General features: G+C 43.2%; 1 protein-coding gene across 5 annotated transcripts in view; it reads right to left on the bottom strand.

The window, feature by feature from the left end:
- Positions 1 to 1,128: 1,128 nt before the first annotated feature.
- rexo4 (REX4 homolog, 3'-5' exonuclease) overlaps positions 1,129 to 23,186 on the bottom strand; it is a 23,947-nt gene continuing 1,889 nt past the window's right edge. For 3 of the 5 annotated variants that reach the window (XM_043720651.1, XM_043720650.1, XM_043720653.1), the window contains exons 2-10: positions 21,178 to 21,415; positions 18,793 to 19,133; positions 16,812 to 16,976; positions 12,772 to 12,965; positions 11,015 to 11,103; positions 5,161 to 5,235; positions 3,728 to 3,802; positions 1,680 to 1,809; positions 1,129 to 1,347 (exon numbers count right to left, since the gene is read on the bottom strand). In XM_043720651.1, coding sequence (XP_043576586.1) covers positions 1,292 to 1,347; positions 1,680 to 1,809; positions 3,728 to 3,802; positions 5,161 to 5,235; positions 11,015 to 11,103; positions 12,772 to 12,965; positions 16,812 to 16,976; positions 18,793 to 19,133; positions 21,178 to 21,390 — 1,338 coding nt within the window. In that variant the 5' untranslated portion in view covers positions 21,391 to 21,415 and the 3' untranslated portion in view covers positions 1,129 to 1,291. Of the gene's footprint in view, positions 1,348 to 1,679; positions 1,810 to 3,727; positions 3,803 to 5,160; positions 5,236 to 11,014; positions 11,104 to 12,771; positions 12,966 to 16,811; positions 16,977 to 18,792; positions 19,134 to 21,177; positions 21,416 to 21,597; positions 21,724 to 23,186 lie in introns of those variants that run through there. The other 2 variants (XM_043720652.1, XM_043720654.1) reach the window with 2 other exon arrangements.

Consider the following 23,186-nt stretch of genomic DNA (forward strand, 5'->3'; position numbering starts at 1 on the left):
CTGCTTCTCTCTCAGCCACAGGGCCAAGGCTGAAGTACGGCAACCAATGACTATAATTTTCTTACATTTATTGACTGGATTGGGCATCACTAACAAAGCCACTACTTATTGCCTGTAGCAGGGTGGTGGAGGTAATCCCCTAGTTGAAATGGCTGTATCCCGAAAGTGTAGGTAAACCCAGTGTTGTTACAAAAGGAGCTCCAAACCCTCCTTCAGCAACACTGAAGGACCAGTGATATGTTTCTGAGTCAGAATGGCCAAATCCAGTCATTGTTATGGAGTTATTTTGCACGGAAAGACTCTTTGGTCCGTCTGGTCCATGCTGACCAGATACCAGAAACTGATCTAGTCCCATTTGCCAGCATTTGACTCATCCCTCTAAACCCTTTGCACACGATAGCTAATTTAACATGGCTAATCCACCTAATTTTTGCAAGGTTTGTAGCTCAGGTTGAGGTTTAGGGTCTAGGTTCGCTCACTGAGCTGTAGGTTTGATATCCAACCTATGGATATCAAACCTACAGCTCAGCAAGCAAACCTACACCCTAAATCCACCTAATCTATGCGTGTTTGATGAGTGGCTGGAAACCTACACAGACACAGGGACAATGTACAAACTCCACAGTCACCCAAAGTTGCAAGTGAACCTATTATAAGGCAGCAATGCTAACCTCTGAGTCACCATGCCACCCATGTCAGAGAATCTGTTTACAACACTGACCTTTTTCCTGTTAAACACATCTTGATTCAAGCTCATTTGGATTGAAGCAGCTAGGGCGAGTCCCACTGGGTCCATAAAAATATCAAGTGAAGTATATTCTAAATCTGTTCCAGAGGAGTGTAGGTAGAGTTAAAATCATCCCCTTTATTCATCACCAGTTCATTTATTTCGCCAGAGAAGGCAATGGGAAAATCTCCGTGCTACTTGGTATCAGCCCTTTTAAGTGAAGCAAAGGAGTGGGACAGGTCGACTCAACTTCCTGACCATCCTGTTTATATTCACCACTGCATGCCATTAAATTATTAATTTCTTGGTACATCCAGTTTGATTTTCATGGCTGTGAAGATTTGAAAACAGCTGTCCACAGTGGATAAATCAGAATCCAGAACACAATCTATTAGTATGAGTGACTGAAGAGAAATATAGAATTTAATCAGAATAAAAGCGAGCGATTGTGGCTGCTGTGTCGATGGAGCTTCACTCCACATCTAACTCCGTGCTGTCCCTGTACTGGGAGTGTTTGAAGTTCACTCTGTGTATGGAAGATATTCTGTTCTTCTGATCACTGATTTAGTTCATATTCAGTGATAATTCTAGAGACATTTTATTTTTGTAGATCATCAGAGCTAGAACAACAAGAAAAGTACACATCTTACAAGTTAAAACTCAAGCAAGAAGAAAAGTAAACAAATTCAGTCCAAGTTCTGTTACAGGATTGATTACTGTACGATATCACCCAGATGCCATGTTACCAGTGAATAATCAGCCTGCTGAACATTAGCTACTGAGCTACAATACTCAACTGACGGCAGTAACAGCAAAAATACAAGTGCCACCTCACACCAGAGTCTTCATCTGTAATGTTGGTGAGAGGGCAGACCTTTCACAGATCACCCGGTTTTGGGTGGATGGGAAGCATCACTGTTCACTCAGTATCACTTTCTGACAAGTTTCTTACATTTAGCTTCAAGGTTTGGTTTCTCCACCTTCACCACTTGTTTCTTTGTTCTGTACTTTGCCTTCACCTCAGCTTCCCACTTCTGCCTCACCAGTGTATAAAGTCTCATTGTTGCCTGTGCATCCTGTACCTATAGAGCAAGAACAAAGGAAAGAAAACACAGTTAGGTGGGTAGTGGTGCCAAGCCTGGTTTGTTCAAACTGATGTACAAATCTCATTTTCACTTGCCTCTTGCTGGGCACAGGTTCTACCAGTGCAGACTCTCCTTCAGTTTAACAAAACAGCCACCATGCCAGGGGATGCATCAGCATTAGATTTTCTGTCCTCATCGCACATAGATCACAAGCAGCAAGTCTGGCTGAGAACCTCTCCACGTTCATGCCCAGATATGATCAGCACCAACAAGCAGCTCAGCAGTCAGAAGTCAGCGTGTGTGGGACTGTACCCCAGTGAGAGTCAGTGTGTGTGGGAGCTGTACCCCAGTGAGAGTTAGTGTGTGTGGGAGCTGTACCACAGTGAGAGTCAGTGTGTGTGGGAGCTGTACCCCAGTGAGAGTTAGTGTGTGTGGGAGCTGCACCCCAGTGAGAGTCAGTGCATGTGGGAGCTGTACCCCAGTGAGAGTCAGTGCGTGTGGGACTGTACCCCAGTGAGAGTCAGTGTGTGTGGGAGCTGTACCACAGTGAGAGTCAGCGTGTGTGGGAGACGTACCCGTGAGAGTCAGTGTGTGTGGGAACCGCACCCCAGTGAGAGTGGGTGTGTGTGGGACTGCGACCCACTTAAGGCAGTAGAGAACATAAAGATGACAAGGAGGCAACTTATATGATCAGGAGAGACCCTTTGGCCCATCAAGTCCATACTACCGAAAATATGTCACTACTTACACTCGTCCCACTTTCCCACACTAGACCCAAAGCTTTGAATGTTCAAGCACTTTTTAAAAGATTGAGGTTTCCCATCTCAACTCACGTCCCAGGCAAGGCATTCCAGGCCCCACCACCCTCTGGGTGAAGTGTTTCCTCAACCTCCTGCCTTGCACTTTAAGATTATGCTGCTTGTTATTGACCCTTCAGGCAAGGGGAACAACCGATTTCTATTCACCCTGTTTATGCCTCTCAATTGTATATACCTCTATCAAGTTCACCCTCAATCTTCTCTGCTCAAAAGAAAACAGCCTGAGCTTATCCAGCCTCCCCTTGTTGCTGCAATGCTCCACTCCAGACAACATCCTGGCGAAATCGCCTCTGCACCCCATCCAGTGTAATCACATCCATCCTGTAGTGCGGTGACCAGAACTGCACACAGTACTCTAGTAGTGGCCTAACCAAAGTGCTGTACAACTCCAACATAACCTCTCTGCTCTTGTAATCTATGCCATGACTAATAAAGGCAAGTGTCCTTATTCCTTCTTAACTACTCTATTACTCTGTCCTGCCACCTTGAGGGATCTGTGGACAAGCTCCCTCATATCCCTCTGTTCTACTGAGTTTCTTAGTGTCTTTGCCATTCCTTGAATACTTCTCTACCTTATTTCTTCCTCCAAAAATACATCACATTTACTAGGATTAAATTACATGCTCCTACCATTGATTTGCCTAATCTGTTTATAATTTCCTACAATCTAACACCTACCTCCTCATTGCCAACTGCCCAGTTGTGTCATCTGCAAATTTATCAGCTTTCCCATAGTTTCACTTTACACGCTGTAAACAGTAAGGGACCCAGTACTGATCACTATGGTAGACCGCAGCACACTGGGCTTCAATCACACAAACAGCCTGCTACCACCACCCAATATCTCCTATCACTAAGTCAAATTTAGATTTGTTTTGCCAAGTTTTCCTAAATCTCATGAGCTTTTATTTTCTTTATCAGTTTCCCATGTGGGACCTTGTCCACTTAGTTGAGACAGTTTGATATTTCAAGAGTAAACAAAACCTGACAGCCTATTGGATATTCAGCAGTTCCAATAACAGTCCGAACACAGTGGGTATAATTGTTGCAGAATTTCTCTATCACAGTGAATGATAAAATTCTCAATGAACACTCACCGAGGAATGTTCGGACTCCTGAACTTTGACCTTTAGGACCTGACTACACAAATGCTTGAGGGAAGGACGGCCACACTACGGAGAAAAAAGAAAACTGAATAATTTATAGAAACAAAGGTAATTTATAGAAACAAAAAGGTAATTTATAGAAACAAAGGTAATGTATAGAAACGAAGGTAATAAATGGACTGTTTAATATGGTCTGACCTGGAAAAACAGAAAAAATGCTCCCAATCATCCTTATTCAAACCTGTACAAAAATCATGGGTGCTTAACGGTGCTATTCCTAACAACAAAGTTGTACACTACAAGCAGGGAAGGCTGTGCACTCAATTCATGAACCTTTCTTCATAATCTCTATTGTGGAACCTGTAATCAGGTTCCTGAACAACCACACAGTGTGGCTGACCTCACCTTATTACACCAATGAGCTACTATGGATGCATTCAGGAGAAAGTTAAAGATTGGTTGGAGTTTTACTTTTGAGGGAGTAAAGAATAGAAGGCCATCCTTCTAATGGGTTTACATAATGAGCAGCTGGGGCTTATTGTGAATGAACACGTTGGACTGCATGGTCTGTGTCTGTGCTGTGAAGAGGTGGCTGCGCGTGTTATTAATGGCCAAGAATGTTACAAAGCCAATGGACTACCCAGGATTTGGACCTAAGGGATAGTTTTGATAGAGTGGTCCTGTTTCTCCCACCTTTGGATTAGTAACCCAGAGACTGAGATTAATGAATGCTCTGTGGTCCTGGGTTCAAATCCCACAATAAAAGCTGGTGGAATTTAAATTTAATTAACAAATCTGAAATTTAGAAAGGGCTCTTGCGGTATAGTGGTAGCGTCCATGGCTCTGAGGAAAGAGGCCCGAGTTCACGTCCCACCTGCTCCAGAGGCATGTGATAACATTTCTGAACAGGCTGAATTAAAAGCAAGTCTAATGGTGGTCACTTTATGGATTGTTGTAAAAGCCCATCTGCTTTACTGATGCTTCTATGGGAAAGAAATCTGTGTGTGACTCCAGTAATTTTTTTTTAAACATATATTCATGGGATGAGGGCATCACTTAGCATTGTCCATTGCTAAGAGGGCAGCTCAGAATCAACCACATTGCTGTGGGTCTGGAGTCACATGTAACGAGGGCAGATTCCTTCCCTAAAAGAACATTAGGGTGGATTCTGAACTGTTGTCTGAGAAAGAGACACAGTCGAAGGGCAATTAGGGTGGGCAACAAATGGTGGCCTTGCCAGTGATGCTGACATTCCATGAAAGAATGTGTTAAAAAAGAAAGGTGGCTTGATTCTGTCACTGAGTGACGAAATAAATTTCCAATCAGGTGACAGGCACATTTAACAACCAACAACAGTGCTGCTTCACTCTGATCATGTTCAATAAGCAGTTGTGATAGACAAATTCAAACGTCACTTTACTTACTCTGACGGCTGTTTTGAAAGGTTTGTATTTTTGTGTGTCACGAATGTTCTTCTTTGGATGGTCCAGGAACAGAATCTGTGGCAATTAGACAACAATTAATTAGCACAGTGACAAATGCAAGCAGCTGCTGCCTGTATAGCTTACTCCTTTCAGTAGTACTCTTTGACATTAATATTTATATTAAAATATGTGTTCTGCGGTTTGCAGACCTAAGCAATTGAAGAGTGATTTAGAAAGGCTTGACAAACCAATGACAAAGCAGCGTTGACATGGAGAGTGACAAATTTTGTGTTCGGGTCTGAACTAAGTGAACCGAGTTTGAGTCTTCCATCAGCATAAGACACAAACATGAATCCAGAGCCTCAAACAGGTAAAGACAAGACTTCCTTCCCAAAAGGATGTTAGCGACTAGTTGGGAGTTTTACAGCAATTTGACAGTTTTGCAGCCAATTTTACCAATCCCAGATTTTTATTTTAAAAAGAATTCAAATTCCACTACCTCAAGTAGAATATGAATTCATGTTCTCTAGGTTATTAGTCCAGTGACACCACACTGCTTTAATTTTCTACTGCAGAGACCCAGACACTTGCATCAGGTTATCAGAGAATGGTCATTATCCATGTATGGACCCCATGCATTGCTGAGTCAGAACCTGTTGGAGGGATGGGACAAACTGTGGTGAGACAGAGAGAAACTGGCTGCACAAATGCTGATTTCTACACCCCCCCCCACCACACTCCCACCCAAACACCACCCCTTTGCCACTTTTCCTAAAGTAAAGATTTTGTTCAAGGACACACTCCCTCAATAACAGTGTCAATGTCATTGAGACTGATCAATTTTCACCAATTTACGATAAATAGGATAAACCCCAATAAATTAATTCAATTTCTCTCTTTACGAGGGTTCAAACCCCTTGAATTCTCTTTCACATGTCTATTCACTATGATAAGCTGGTTGGCTGCTTTGTGCCGAAGGACAGGAATTGGAAGCAGTGGATCAGTAAAACCTTACTTCTGATATCCTGAACATACTTACCCACCCAGAGACTCAAGAACATCCATGTCAGAAAGGTAACATGACAGGTATTTTGTACAGTTTTGGTCTCATCTCAGGGAAAATGCATTTGCTACAGAGTGCAGTGGAAATTCACCAAACTCATCCATTGAGATGGCAGGTTTGCCTTATGAGGAAAGATTGAAGAGATTAGATTTGTATTTCTTAAGAGTTTTGAACAATGAGACAGGATCTTACTGAAATGTATAAGATCGTCACACGGTGTGACAGGATATATGGTGAGCCCAGAACCAGGTAGCAGAGTCTCAGGATATAGGCCTTTTTAGACAGAGATGAGGATGTTCTTCTCCTGTGAAAGGGTGGGATGGTCAACAGGACTTTAAAACGAAAGTCAGAGGGAAAGGGAAAGGTAAAACTCCAAGGAGGATTACGGCGAATGGGAAACAAAGCAGCAGGTTAACATCTGTGGGGGTGGATTCAACCGCATGGGAAAAAGAAATGAAAAGAATGGAGATCTCAGGAGGGGTTATTAAAGTCTCCAGAACACAAAATAGGACAGAGTATTTGGAAAGGCTTAGGAATCTAACTCCGAGCACACTGGATAAAGGGATGACACTGAGAACAGGGACGGTGTTGTATATGAATGCACACAGTATAAGGAATAAGGTAAATGAGCTTGTTGCACAGTTTGAGATTGGCAGGTATGATGTGGTGGGCATCACAGAGACATGTTTGCAAGGTTATCAGAACTAGAAGCTAAATATCCAAGGATATACATCTTATCGAAAAGGCAGGCAGGTGGAAAGTGAGGATGGGGTTGCCTTATTAGTAAGAAATGAAATTAAGTCGATAGTGAGAAATGACATTGTACATCATCTGACCCTATCTGTGTGGATAGAATTGAGGAACCACAAAGGTAAAGGAAACCCATAATGGGAGTTATGTACAGGCCTCCAAACTGTAGTTAGGATGTGGGACAAAAGATACACACCTGTTCTGTTTCCTGGTATAAGTAAGGCAAGGTTACAGCGATCATGGGGATTTCAACATGCAGGTGGACTGGGAAAATCAGGGTGGCAGTGAATCACAGAAAAGGGTATTTGTGGAATGTCTACGAGATGGTTTTGTTTTGAGCAGCTTGTGGTGAAGTTCACTAGGGAACAGGCAATACTGGATTTAGTGTCGTGCAATGAGGCAGACTTGATAAGGGAGCTTAAGGTGAAGGAACCCTTAGGGGGCAGTGATCATAACATGATAGAATTTATGCTGCAGTTTGTATGGGAGAAGCTGGAATCAGATGTAACAGTATTACATTTGAATAAAGGCAACTACAGAGGCATGAGGGAGGAGTTGGGTAGGAATGACTGGAAGAGGAGCCGAGCAGGAAAGACAGTGGAGCAGCAATGACAGGAGTTTTTTTTTTTAAAAGATTAGATTCCCAACAGTATGGAAACAGGCCCTTCTGCCCAACAAGTCCAAACCGATCCTCCGAAGAGTAACCCACCCAGACCCATTGCTCTACCCTTTATATACCCCTGAGTAATGCACCTAACACTACGGGCAATTTAGCATGGCCAATTCACCCGAACCTGCATATCTTTGGACTGTGAGAGGAAACAGGAGCATCCAGGGGAAACCCACGCAGACACGGGGAGAATGTGCAAACTCCACACAGAAGTCGCCCGAGGCTGGAATCGAACCCGGGTACCTGGTGCTGTGAGGCAGCAGTGCAAACCACGGAGTCACCGTGCCGCCATTATTCCGGGAATAATTTGGAAGACACAGCAGAGATTCATCCCAAGGAAAAAGAAGCATAGACCAGGGAACATGAGGCGACCAGGGAACATGAGGCGACCAGGGAACATGAGGCGACCAGGGGGAGTCACCGTGCCGCCATTATTCCGGGAATAATTTGGAAGACACAGCAGAGATTCATCCCAAGGAAAAAGAAGCATACTCAAGGGAAGATGAGGCGACCACGGCTGACCAGGGAAGATGAGGCGACCAGGGAAGATGAGGCGACCAGGGAAGATGAGGCGGCGACCAGGGAACATGAGGCGACCAGGGAACATGAGGCGACCAGGGAACATGAGGCGACCACGGCTGACCAGGGAAGATGAGGTGACCACGGCTGACCAGGGAAGTCAGGGACAGCACAAAAGCAAATGGAAAAGCATATAATGCGGTGAAGTATAATGGGGAGCCGGAGGATTGGGAAGCTTACAAAGACCAACCGAGGATAACTAAAACAGTAATAAAGGAGGGAGAAGATTAAATATGAGGGCAAACTAAAAAAAATTGCAAGAGTTCCTTTAGATATATAAAGGGTACAAGAGAGGCAAAAGTTGCAGTCAGCTGCTGGAAAATGTCACTGTAGGAGTAGTAACGGCGAACAAGAAATGGGGGAGGACCTGAACCAATACTTTGTGTCAGTCTTCATGGGGGAAAACATGAGTAATATCCCAAACATTCAAGAGAGTTGGAGGGCAGAGGTGAGTATGGTCACCTTCATCAAGGAGAAGGTGCTTGAGAAATGGAAAGGTCTGAAAGTGGATAAATCACCTGGACCAGATGGACTACACCCCAGAGTTCTGAAGGACATAGCTGAAGAGATAGTGAGGGCTTTAGTAGTGATCTTCCAGGGAGGGTTCCAGAGGACTGGAAAATTGCTAATGTAGTCCCCCTGTTTAAGAAGGGTGTGAGGCAACAGATGGGAAATTATAGAGCTATTAGCCTGACCTCGGTCATTCGTAAGAGTTTGGAGTTCATTGTGAAGGATGAGGTTTCTGAATATTTGAAAGTGCATGGTAAAATAGAGCCAAGTCAGCATGGTTTCATCAAGGGGAGATCATGCCTGACAAGTCTGTAGGAATTCTTTGAGGAGGTAATGAGTAGTTACACCAAGGAGAGCTCATACATATTATCTACCTGGACTTTCAGAGGGTCTTTGATAATATGCTGCGCGGGAGGCTGCTAAGAGCCGATGGTGTCACTGGCAATGTGCTAGTATGGATGCAAGTCTGGCTGTCCGGCAGAAAGCGGTGAGTGGAATAAAAGGGTCCTTTTCAGGAAGGCAGCCGCTGACAAATGGTGTTCCGCTAAGGACAGTGTTGGGACCACAACTTTTAACTTTATACATTAACAATCTAGATAAAGGAAATGAGGCATTCTGGCGAAGGTTGCAGATGATACAAAGATACGTGGAGGGACAGGTAGCATCGAGGAGGTAGGAAGTGCGAGGTCCTGCACTTTGGTAGGAAGAATAGAGGCATAGACTATTTTCTAATGGGGAAAAGATTCAGAAATCTGAAGTGCATAGGGTCTTGGGAGTCTTAGTCCAGGATTCTCTGAAGGTTAACTTGCAGGTTGAGTCAGTAGTTAGGAAGGCAAATACAAGGTTGGACTCTATTTCAACAGAACTAGAATTTCAAAGAGGGATATACTTCTGAAGCTTTAAAAGGCTCTGGTCAGACCACATTTAGAATATTGAGAGCAATTTTGAGCCCCATATCTCAGGAAGGATATACTGGCCCGGGAGCGAGTCCAGCGGAGGTTCATTAAAATGATCCCAGGAACGAAGGGCGGCTCAGTGGCTCAGTGGTTAGCACTGCTGCCTCACAGCGCCAGGGACCTGGATTCAATTCCAGTCTCAGGGCGACTGTCCGTGTGGAGTTTGCACGTTCTCCCAGTGTCTGCGTGGGTTTCCTCCGGGTGCTCCGGTTTCCTCCCACAATCCAAAGATGTGCAGGTGCAGGTGAATTGGCCATGCTAAATTGCCCATAGTGTTCAGGAATGTGTTGGTTAGGTGCATTAGTCAGGGGTAAATATAGGGTAGGGGAATGGGTCTGAATGGATTACTCTTTGGAGGGTTAGTATGGACCTGTTGGGCCGAGAGGCCTGTTTCCACAATGTAGGGAATCTAATTCTAATTCCAATGAAAGGCTTAACATACGAGGAAAGTTTGAGGACTCTGGGTCAATACTGGATGGAGTTTTGGAAGATGAGGGAGGGATCTTATTAAAACTTACAGAATACTGAAAGGCCTGAACAGAGTGGACGTTGGAAAAATGTTTCCATTAGCAGGAGAAGCTAGGACCTGAGGGCACAGCCTTTGAGTAAAGGGGAATTCTTTAGAACGGAGATAAGGAGAAACTTCTTCAGTCAGAGAGTGGGGAATGTTTGGAATTCAATGCCACAGGAGGCTGTGGAGGCCAGGGCATTAACTATATTTAAGCCAGAGATCAATGGTTCTTGATTATTCAGGGGATCAAGAGTAATTGGGAGAAGGCAAGAGAATAGGGTTGAGAAACTTATCAGCCATGGTTGAATAGCCGAGCAATCGAGAAGGCTACTGTGTCCTAATAGTGTCAGGTTTTGAGTGTTGTTGGAGTTGCACCCATCCAGGCAAGTGGGGAGTATTCCATCACACTCCTGACTGGTGTCTTGTGGATATGGCCTACTTTCTGCTCCTATGTCTTATGGTGCTGTATCTTTGAAATTCTCTGCCCTTTAAGTCTGTGGAAGCTCAGTTATTGAGTTTTAATTCTGATAGTATTAAGAAATAGTGAGGAAATTTGGCAGGGAGGTGGGTGATTAGACGTGACTGAAGTGAATTGCCTACTCCAGCTCCTATTTCCAATGGGTTCCAAAACAATATTTTATTGTGGTATCAACCGAGAATCCTTTAGCTGAGAAAGGGATTGGGTTATTAAAAAAATACTTTGAAGGTTATTTGACTGTATTTTACAAATTTTACTCTGGAAAGGAATTACCCTGAGCTCCCCCTGTTACCTTGCTAAACACTGAACCACACAGCAAAGGACTGTTAGTACTGACCTTGAGATCGTTGTGGACAGCATGACCAACTAACACTCTGCCTTCCAAGATTTCTGCAACCTCCCTCTGCACAACTTTAAAGTCTTCACCTAAACAAAAGTCCAAACCAGATCAAAAACAGTCAAATCAGTTTCAAATACACACACGGGGTAAAGACTCACATTCTGCAAGTTCAAATATTGCAGATGCTGGAAAACAAAAATGGAAAGTGCTGGAAATACTCAACATGTCAGCACTGCGGAGAGAGAAACACAACTAACTTTGATACAGATAGGACAGTTCTTTACGAAAAGTTGAATATTAATAGTTACTGTTACATGACTTCCTGACCATGCTGCTGACAGTGTCGATGTGGGATCTTATTTTTTTTTACCTAGTCTGGAGTTATCCCCCCTAAACTGCCTAAATCTCCTCACACCCTTTTATGCCATTATCTGTTCTGAGTGTCAAAAGCATAGACTCAATTATCTTTCCAGTTATTCCTTCCATTTATAACCCTATACCTTCACAGACATTTTATAAAATCTTTTACTACTTCCCCTTCTGTTCCTTGACTGATTTCTTTCAGACTACCTCAACTTTATAACCTTTTTTGATTCCCCTTTTAAACATTTTGTCACAAACTTTACAAACCTCAGATTTGACAGGTGGAAAGCTTCATTTTAATTTCAATTTATTTTCTCATTCCACAAATCCCAGCACTTGCTCCTTCCTTCTCCTTACGGAGGAATAAGGCTACTGTGTATTTTGATCACTTGACAAACAATAACTACACAGCACTTTTAGTAAAATATCCCAAGGTAGTAGTATTAAAATTAGACACAAGACACATAACCAGACACTAGGATACCACCCCAGGAGTCGAGATTAAAGTTTGGTCACAAAATAGTTACTAATCGGTGTCTTAAAAGGAGGAAAGAGAGGCAGAATTTTTGATGGAGGGTATTCTAGAGGTCAGGGGTCAGGCAGCTGTAAGAATGGCCACTAATGGTTCAGCAATTAAAACAGACATGGTCTGTTGTTTCTGCCCTCTCCTGGGATGTGGGTGTCACTGGCTGGGCCAGCGTTTATAGCCCCTCTCTAATTACCCTTAAAGCAGCTGTGATCTGCTTTCTTGAGCTGAAAGCCATGCACTGTAGTAGATCCACAATACCACTGGGGGAGGAATTCCAGGACTGTGACCCAGATATACTGAAGAAATGTATGTATTTCCACGTCCAGATGGGGAGTGGCTTGGTGAGGGAAATGTGCAGTGGTTGGTGTTCCCACATATCTACTGCCCTAGTCCTTTCAGATTTAAACAATCATGGGTTTGGAAGATCCTGTCTTCAGGAACCTTGGTGAATTTCAACAGTGCTCCTTGTAGATGGTACACACTGCTGCTAATGAGCATCAGTTGTGGAAAGAGTCAATGTGGTGCCAATCAAGAAGGCTACTGTGTCCTAGATAGTGTCAGGTTTGGAGTGTTGTTGCAGTTGCACCCATCCAGGCAAGTGGGGAGTATTCCATCACACTCCTGACTGGTGTCTTGTGGATATGGCTTTGGGGAGTGCAGGATAAATACTGACCAGATTCATGGCCCAAAAGGTTTCCCTGCTGTAATGTCTCCAAAATTCCAGGCTGTTCTGGCATGTTTGCTAATTTGTTAACTTATTTATTCACTGATCTCCTTTCCAATGCCCCTCACCAAAATCTTGTTTGAAAGTTTTGCATAAATTATTTAAAACCAGGTATAAAGATTCAGAAAGACAGCTCACCATTCTTCATGTCAGCTGGTCGTACTCCACTGACCCAGGTCCTGTAATCCGTCACCTTTTCTGTTGGTTTCACATATTTGTCATAAATGCATTTTCCAAATTGGTTCACAATAGATACACGGGCAAGGATGCTGTCCACTTTATCTGAACCCACGCCAACCATCTCACAGTCCATTGCCACTGCTTTGGTGAGTCTGAAAACAGCCAGCACAGTTTATCCAGACAGACAGATAGACACAGTCCTTAAAGTCCCAGTCACAAAGAACAGCAGCACCTAAGTAAAACTAAACCCAATGTCTTATCGCTACAAACCTGGGCTCAACCAGTATGGGGTTACATACATAATAAAGCTCCTTCTACACTTAAACTGAAAGCTGAGCCTCTCCACGCTGTCTTCATCAAACACTCCCGGCACAGGAACCGCACAGGATTAGATAGCGAGTAAAGCTCCTGGGTTAGACCTGGGTAGGTCTGGGACTGGTGCCCTAAGAGGAGTATTTGCTGCAGTAGCTTGGAAGGCTTCAAACTAAAATGGGAGGGGTATGGGAACCTATGCATGGAGTCAGAGGAAGGGGAATCAAAGACAAGAAAAGACCATGGGGAACCTTATCGAACGCCTTACTAAAATCCATATATACCACATCTACCGCTTTCCCCTCATCAACCTCCTTCGTCACCTTTTCAAAGAGTCAGAGGAAGGGGAATCAAAGACAAGAAAAGACAGAAATGGGGAATAAGGAAAGTGATTGGCAGAGAAATCAAGGGCTAGGATCAAACAGCGATACCATGAAAAATAATTGGAGTGAGACAGGTAATGCTGAAAGTCAAGCCTGAAGGCTTTGGGCACTGACGTATGGACATTCGCAATAAACTGGATGAATTAATTGTGAAAATAGATTAAAACAGGTATAATATTGTCAAGATTACAGAGCCATGGCTGCACAGTGACCAGGGATGGAAGCTGACTATCCAGGGGTATTCTGTATTTCGGAAGAACAGACAACAAAGGAAAATCCAGTGAGTTTGCATTGTTAGTTAGACAGGAGATTAAGTGAGGAAGGATCTTTATTTCTGATGATGTGGACTCTGTGTGGTAAAGGTGAGAAATACCAAGGGACAAAAAACATGAGTGGGGGTTGGATACAACCCCCATACCGTAGGGGTGATGTGGGGAATGGCATTAAACTGAAAATTAGAGATGCACGCAATAAAGGAACATCTGTAATTATGGGTGACTTTATTTTGCATAAAGATTGGCCAAATAAAATTAATAACCATACCATAGAGGAAGAATTCCTGGAGTGTATACAGGATGGTTTTCCTGGACCAATACGTTGATGAACTGACTATAGAACAGGCAATTCTGCCTGTGTATTGTGTAATGAAAAAGGAAGAATGGGCGATCTAGTGAGAGTCAAGATTAGAATGGTGCTGGAAAAGCACAACAGGTCAGGCAGCAGCCGAGGAGCAGGAAAATCGACATTTCAGGCAAAAGCCCTTCATCAGGTTTTTCCAGTGCTTTTCCAGCACCACTCTAATCTCGACACTAATCTCCAGCACCTGCAGTACCCACTTTTACCTTTGATCTAGTTGTGGGAGGCTACCGGAGGATGAGTGACCATAATATTATACAATTCTTCATCGAGATGGAGAGTGATGTAATTCAGACCAGAATCTAAATAAAGGAAACTACGTGTTACAAGGCACGAGTTGGCTACGATAGTTTGGGGAACGTTACATAAAGGAATGACAGTGGAAAGGCAATGGCAAATATTCAAAGAACACATGGGTGAATTGTAACAATTGTTCATTCCTGTCTAAATGAGAAAGGTTGCCAGGCACTGGCTTCCAGGTTTAGTAGATACAGTATTAGATCCAAGGAAGAGACATACAACTTAGTTGGGGAAAATAAACCTGAGAATTGGGAGCAGTTTAGAATTCAATAAAAGAGGACATGAGAATTGATTAAGAAAAGTAGCTTGCAAGGAACATAAAAACTGACTGTAAACATTCCTACAGGTACATGAACAGAAAAATACTGAAGACAAATGTAGGTCCCCTTACAGTCAGAAATTGAAACTTACAATAGGAACAACAAAATGGCTGACCAACTAAACACATACTTTGGTTCTGAGTTCAAAGGGGAGGAAAATCAACATATCAAAAATGTTGGGGAACATGGTTTAGTGAGAGGACGGAACAGAAGGAAATCAAAATTAGAAGGAAAATGGTGTTGGGGAAATTGATGAGATTGAAAACTGGACCTGATAATCGATGTCCCAGTATATTTAAGGAAGTGGCCCTAGAAATAGTCTTCCAAGGTTCTTAGACTGAAACAGTTCCTATGGATTGAATGGGTAGCTCAGGGAACCCCCCTATTTTAAAAAGAGGAGGTAGACAGAAAATTGGAATTATAGACCAGTCGGCCGGATGTCAGTAATGGGGAAAATGTTAGAATCCATTTCAAAAGTTTTAACAGAAAGCACTTGGAAAACAGTAGCAAAAACCAAAATTGCTGGAAAAGCTCAGCAGGTCTGGCAGTATTTGTGAAGAGAAATCAGTTAACGTTTTGGGTCCAGTGACCATTCCTCAGAACTGAAGCACATGCAATTCTTTCTTTTTTTTACTTGGAAAACAATGGCAGGATCAGAGAGAGAGCCAGCATGGATTTATGAAAGGGAAATCATGCTTAACAAGTCTACTGGAATTCTTCGAGGATGCAATGAACATGGCTGATCAGGGCTGAGCCAGTGGATGTAGTTTATCTGGATTTTTGACAAAGTCTCACAGAGATTAACCTGTAATATCAAAGCTCTTGGAATGGGGATAGCATATTGAATGGGCAGAAAATTGCTTAGCAGACAGGAAACAGGTCTTTTTTTGAATGGCAGATACTGACTAGTGGGTTACTGCAGATATCAGTGCTAGGACCCAGCCATTCACAATATATGTTAATGATTTAAATGTGGGAATGATACATAATATCTCAAAATCTGCAGGTGACACAAAGCTGGGTGGAAGGGTGAGCTGTGAGGAGGATGCAGTGTGATTGGCAGGTGCAGAATAATGTGGATAAAAAATGAGAGAGTATCCACTTTGGTAACCAAAACAGGAAGGCAGATTATGATTTGAATGGCTATGAACAGTGAGAGGATTATGCTAAGAGCCTTGTACACCAGTTATTGAGATGAAGTGTGCAGGTACAGCACATAGTAAAGAAGGCAAATAGTATGTTGGCCTTCATAGCAAGAGGATTTGAGTACAGGAGCAGGGATAGCTGCTGCAATTGTACAGAGCATTGGTGAGACCACACCTGGAGTACTGTGTCCTTATCTGGGGAAGGATGTTCTTGCTCAAGAGGTTGTGCAGCAAAGGTTTGCCAGCCTGATCCCTGGGATGGCAGGACTGATGCATCAGGAGAGGTTGAATCAGTTAGGATTATATTTCTTGGAGTTCAGAAGGAGATGGGGAAAATCTAATAGAAATTTACAAACTTCTAACAGATCTAGACAGGGGAGATGCAGGAAGGATATTCCTGAAGGCACAGAAGTCCAGAACCAGGGGGTCACAGTGGAAGAATATGGGGTAAATCATCTAGGACTGAAAAGGAGGAGAAATGTCTTCCGCGGAGAGTGGGGAGCCTGTGGAATTCACTACCACAGAGCGCGGTTGAAAATATTGTGTTTTGGCCTCAAAGAGCAGTTGGATGTAGCACCAAGGGTTAAAGAGGGAAGAAGCAGGGCAGGTTATTGAGTTGGAAGATCAGCCATTATCATAAAGAATGGAGCAGCAAGACCGAATGGCTGAACAGTCTACTCCTAATCCTAATTTCATTGTTTCCACACCATCCCCATCAAACAGTTCCAGGACAGGTACTGCACCAGGTTAGACACGGAGTAAAGCTCCCTCTACACCATCCCCATCAAACACTCCCAGGACAGATACTGCATGGGGTTAGATATGGAGTAAAGCTCCCTTTAACCTGTCCCCATTAGTACAGCTGTCAGTTAACTAATGAACTGCAATTGCTGACTACCTACCCCTGGAAGGCTCCATCTTTAACCAGCACCTTTTCCAAGCTTGGTTCTGCAGTGTGTGGCTTTCCTGTTGTTTGTGCTATCTGCTGTCGAGCAACACGTGCAGCTTCAGGCCCCATTGCAGCTTCTATGTCATCTGGGTCAACATCATCAAACCAGATATCAGGCCTGTTGGAGAACAGAGAGTAAAGAAGGTGCATTGAAAGTAACAGAAAACCGCACTGGATTCTGATCCTGCATTGAAGTATAATACACTAACCCCACTACCTGAAGTAGCTGTTACAGATGAAACAACATTTCAATGTTTTGTATTTATACAGCATCTTTAAGACAGTAAAACATGCAAGGCAATTCATCAAAGTGTCATCAAGCAATACCACACCTCCGAAAGAAAAGTCATATAAGCAGTTTAATAGGACAGATAGACAAAAGCTGAGACAAAGCAATACAGAAGCACAGTAAAGGCAGAGAAAGCAATAGTGCATCTAGAGCTTATGATCCAGGATGCTAATGAAACTTATGCTCCTAGATGGGTAACTAGAACTGGGGATACTGAATGGCCAGAAATGGATATGCAGAGATATCTCAACAAGGTTTTAAAATTTATCAGGAGAATTGGACTTCATTTGTTGGGCCAGCATTTATTGCCCAATCGTAATTCCCCTTGAGGTAGCGAGAAGCCTTCTTGAACTTCTGCAGTTCATTTGGTAAAACTCACAATGCCTTTAGAGAGGGAATTCCAGGATTTTATCCTCTAACACTGAAGGAATGGTGATATATTTTCAAGTCAGGCTGATGAATGGCTCAGAGGGAAACATGTAAGGGGTAGTGTTCCTACGTATCTGCTGCCCTTGATTTTCTGGTCATGGGTTTGGAAGATGTTGTCTAAGATTATTTGGTGAATTTCTGCAGTGTATCGTGTAGAGAGCACACACTGCTACCACTGAGCTTCGGTGGTGGAGGGAGTGGATGTTTGTGGATGTGGTGCCAATCAAGTGGCTGCTTTGTCTTGGTTGGTGCCAAGCTTCTTGAGGTTGTTGGAGCTGCACCCACCCAGCAATTGAGGAGTATTCCATCCCACTCCTGACCTGTGCCTTGTAGATGGTGGACAGGCTTTGGGGAGTCAGGAGGAGAGTTACTCAAGGCAGTATTCCCAGCCTCTGACCTGCTCATGTAGTCACTGAATTTACATGGGAAATCCAGTTGAGTTTCTGGTCAATAGTAACTCTCAGAATGTTGATACCATAGGACTCAGTGATGGTAACACCATTAAATGTCATGGGGTAATTGTTACATTCACTCTTGTTGGAGATGATCATAACCTGCCATTTGTGTGGTATGGGAATAACTTGCTAGTTGTCAGCTGAAGCCTGGATATTGTCCAAATCTTGTTGCATTTGGAGATGGACTGCTTCAGTGTCTGAAGAGTCACAAATAATGCTGAACACTGCAATCACTGGTGAACATCTCAGCTTCTAACCTTATGGTGGAGGGAAGATCACTGATGAAGCAGCAGAAGATGGGTTGGGCCCAGAACTGCAGCTTCACAAACCGGAGATGAAAACCCGAGTGTTAGTTTAGTGTTGGCAACTGCTGTCATTCTGGACTCGAGCAAGGAGCGACTATTTTCACTTAATTCAGATTCTAACAACTAACAACCAGCCCCTAACTCCAGACCAGAGCCGAGAGGCTGAGAACATTAAATAACCTACTACACTAATGTGGCTTCAGGAAATAATTATAAGCTGAAACAGCCCAAAGATCTTGAAATAGAGATTAGCCAAACAGACTGACTTGATGACCTGCATAAAGCATACATATCACTGAATCATTGAAAACATTATGCACTGTTGTTATTTATTCTATTCCATCCCTACAGAATTTTAAACAGTTCTGCTTAATCACAACCAGCTCAGCTCAAACAGGATTCTGCAGTAAAGTGGAGGGTGGAGGGAATGATGAGGGAAACTTCCCACAAACTTACTCCGTCTGGTTCTCAGTTTCTGGTTCAATCTTGGTTTGTTTTTTTCTCCCAGAAGTACGTTCTTCTGCAGACTCCTGGCTGTTCCTTGTTCTCTTTCTGGTGCTCTGCTGTGTTCCCTGGGCGGTGCTTTCATCAGGTTTCAACCTCTTTCCTTTCTGCACAACATGTGTAGCTTGAGAGTCCGGCTGGGTATTGCTTTCTGCACCTTTCTCTGGTTTAATTCCTTGGTGATTCTCCTTTCCCACAGTCAATGTGTCCTCTTTCAATCGGATCTTGGATTTACTTTCCGGAACTTTCTTGGCATTAGTTGCCTTACTCATCAGCTGATTGAAATAACAGCCCTTAATAAGAATGAGTGAATCATAGAATATCATAGAATCCCTAAAGTTCAGAAGCAGGCCATTCAGCCCATCGGGTCTAACCAACCCTCCAAAAAACATCCCATCAGACCTACCCCCCTATTGTTAACCAGTTTTATTCCACTTATCTAAGAAAAGATGCACTGGCTTTGAAGACAGCTCAGAAAAGGCACGCTGGGTTGATCCTGGGGGTGGATCTTATGAAAAGCTGAATAGGTGGGCCTGTCGTTTTGGAGTTTAGAAGCACAAAGTGTGACTCTATTGAAACATGGATTCCTTCCTGGACTAGATCCACAGCCTTAAATGTCATGACCCTTTAGCTGAATAGTCTGAGGCTAATTTCCCTGAGGGGTGATCTTATAGAAATTTATAAAATCGTGTGGGGCATGGATAGGGTGAATAGACAAGGTATTTTCTCTGGGGTGGGGTCTTCAAAACTAGACGGCATCGGTTTAAGGTGGATGGGGAAGGATTTAGACGGGACTTTAGGGGCAACATTTTCATGTAGAGAGTGGTGCATGTATGGAATGAGCTGCCAGAGGAAGTGGTGGAGGATGGTACAGTTACAACATTTGAAAGGCATCTGGATGGGTATATGAATAGGAAGGGTTTGGAGGGATATGGGCCAAGTGCTGGCAAATGGGACTAGATTAGTTTAAGATATCTGGTAAACATGGACGAGTTGGACCAGAGAGTCTGATTCCATGCTGTACATCTCTATGACTCTAAGGAGATCATGATGGATTTCAGCCTTTTATTACCCAGCAGGTGTAAGAGGCAAGCTGCATTTCAGGATCCACCAGCAGCATCGGAGCTTGGCAAGAGTTATGTATTTACTTCTCCTATTACCTCATAGGCCCCACACACCCCACATGCTGTCGTATCCATTCAGCTGTGACTAAAACGCCTTTCACCCAGGTTCACATCTTATTGTAAACTGTCCATCCTTTGTACACTTCTATCCCACTCACCTTACACAGTGTGCACCTGCTCCAACCAACATGCTTACCATCCATCATCAATCTGAAATATTAACTGATTCTCTCCAGTGATGCTACCTGACAGGAGTATCAGATTTTATTTCGGATTTCCTGCATCTGGAGTCTGCTGCTTTTGTGTTATGTTTAAAAATTAACTGCTTTCTGGGGAGTTCAACAAACCATCCTGTTTGTGTGGATCCACGATTGAAAATTTGAGAAGGAGGACAAAGACCACATTCCCACGGTATCCAGGAATCAGCAATAACTGCAAGCCTTACCAGCGACTCCCACATCCTGAAAATTGATCTTAAAATAGTTCCAACTGTGGCCCCAGACAGAGTTAAGGCAACCAATATCTCTGTAATAGATTAATGAGGGACAATGTGGGGACAATGTAAGGGAAAGGCAACAACATCCAAACATCTGCAGGAGCAGGCCATTCAGCTCTTCAACCTTGCTCTATCACTCAATAAGATCATGGCTAATCTGTTTCAAATTTCACAGTCCCATCTAGCCCTAAGAATCTTTGATTCCCTCTATCCACCTGCTGGCACACTCAACGGCACAGCCTTCTGAAGCAGCCAGTCCCAAAAATCTGTCAATTCTCAGGGAAAAAAAAATCATGTCCTAAATCACCTGAACTTTGTTAATAACCTCCCACCCTGGAGGACCAAGTGCCCAGGTTCAAACACAGGACAATTGCTCGTTCCAATGAAATGAGTTAGCCAAAGTTTCTTACAGTTTACATTAGCTTTTGACAAAATGAGTACCAGTGAAACCCCCTGAGCCAGCTCAGAGTGTTCAGTCCAGGCAGAATACCATCGAAAAAACAGTACATGCAGGAAACACTGATAATGTCAGGCAGCAACCTTGTAAAGGGAAAGGTAGAGTTTGCATCTCATGTTAAGAGGCTGCAATATTGTTCTCTCTCCACAGAAGCTGCATCGTCTTCAGCAATATCCAGCATCACATCAAACACAAATTTTCACCTTAATCTTTAAAGATTTTCTTTCAGACAGACATATCTTCCTTTATTTAAACCTTACCTGACTGAGCGTCTTCCAGTTGGTGGAGTACTCCACAGCAACTCTAGGAGGCAGTACTGACCCAGTGTTTTTTTTGGTCCTCACTGTTTCCTTGGCCCAGAACCTCCTCCTCCTCTTCAATTTCTTTCGATTGTCCTGCTTTGATGCAGCTGAGGCAGTACTGCCCACATGGAGACCTGGTTTCATGCTGGCCATTGTGTAGTCGTTATCCATTCACTCCCCAAGGACACAACCATTCCTACAAATATAGTTCAGTGTATCAATATATACAGTAGGTGGCCATTCACCCATTGTGTGTGTGTTGGTTCTCTGAAAGAGGTATCCAAATTAACCCCATTTCCTGCTCTTTCCTTGCAAATTTCTCATTTTCAAATATTTATCCAATTTCACTTTAAAACTCCAATTTAATCTTTCACTAACCTTTGAGGTAATGCATTCCAGACGACAACAACTCACTGCGTCAAAAGAAATGTCTGATTTCCCTCTGGATACCTTGTCTATCAATCTATGTCGTAGAGTCGTTCAGCACAGAAACGGACTGTTTGGTCCAACCAGGACTCCAGAAGAGGCCTCATCAATGTCCTGTACAACCTCAATATGACATCCCAACTCTCATACTCAAAGGACTGAGCAATGAAGGTCAGCATGCTAAATGCCTTCTTAATCAGACTGAAGTTTGCGACACATGTAGACAAAGAATTATAAACCTGAACCCCCTAGTCTCTCTGTTCTACAACACTGCCCAATGCCCTACTTTTAATTGTATAAGTCCTGCCCTTGTTTCTTTTACCGAAATACAGTACATCACATTTGTGCAAATTAAATTCCATCTGCCATTCAACTCATTGATCCAACTGACCAAAATCGCTTTGTAATCTTAGCTAACATTCATCATTGTCTACTATACCACCAGTTTTGCTGTCACCTGCAAACTTACTAACCATGCTTTCTCTATTCTCATCTAAATAATTTATATATAAGTGACAAACAAAAGTGGACCCAACACCAATCCCTGTGGAATGCTGGTCACAGGTCTCCAGTCCAAAAAACTACCGTCACAGTGTCTCCTGCTGTCAAGTCAATATTGTATCCAATTGGCCAAACTTAACTAATTAGTTTATCATACGGAACCTTGTCAAAGGCTTTACTAAAGTCCAAGTACACAACATCCACCACTCTGCCCACAATGTTCTTGGTTACTTCCTCTTAAAAAAAGTCACATCAAATTTGAGACAATTTTCCTTTGCACAGAACCATGCTGACTATCCCGAATCATTCTTTGCCTCTCCAAATGCATAGACTGTAAATCCTTTCACAATCACCTAGGATTCTCAGGAATCACCTAGGATTCACCTAGGGCTCATTCGATGTAACTGCACTGTTCACCTCTATTGACAAAACCCTAGCCAGAGAAACAATAGCCAACCTGCTGGACATACAGAACAGACAACAGGACGTTGAACCTATCAACAAAGACGGCATCCTTAAACTACTGGACTTGTGCCTCACAACACACTTCACATTCAACAACCAGATATACGAACAAATCAACGGAACACCCATGGGCTCACCGATCTCTGGACTCATAGCAGAAGCAGTAATGCAAAGGTTAGAACAAACAGTCTTACCACAAATTCAACCCAAACTCTGGGTCAGATATGTTGATAACTCCTTTGTAATCATTAAAAACACAGAAATAGAGAAAACACACCGGATCAACAACGCCACACTAACAGGAATCAGATTCACGAGAGAAGAAGAAAAGGATAACCAACTCCCATTCCTAGGCGTGATGGTACAGAGAACACCGAACGGAGAATTCACCACAAAGGTATACAGGAAAGCCACACACACAGACCAAGTCCTGAACTACGAAAGCAACCACCCCAACACACACAAAAGAAGTTGCATCAAGACACTATTCAAAAGGGCCACAATGCACTGCTGTACACCAGAACTGCAAAAAGAGGAAGAACACCTCTACAATGTATTCGCCAAAAATGGATACC

This window comes from Chiloscyllium plagiosum, chromosome 30 (assembly GCF_004010195.1).
Source record: "Chiloscyllium plagiosum isolate BGI_BamShark_2017 chromosome 30, ASM401019v2, whole genome shotgun sequence".
Taxonomy (NCBI): Eukaryota; Metazoa; Chordata; class Chondrichthyes; order Orectolobiformes; family Hemiscylliidae; genus Chiloscyllium; species Chiloscyllium plagiosum.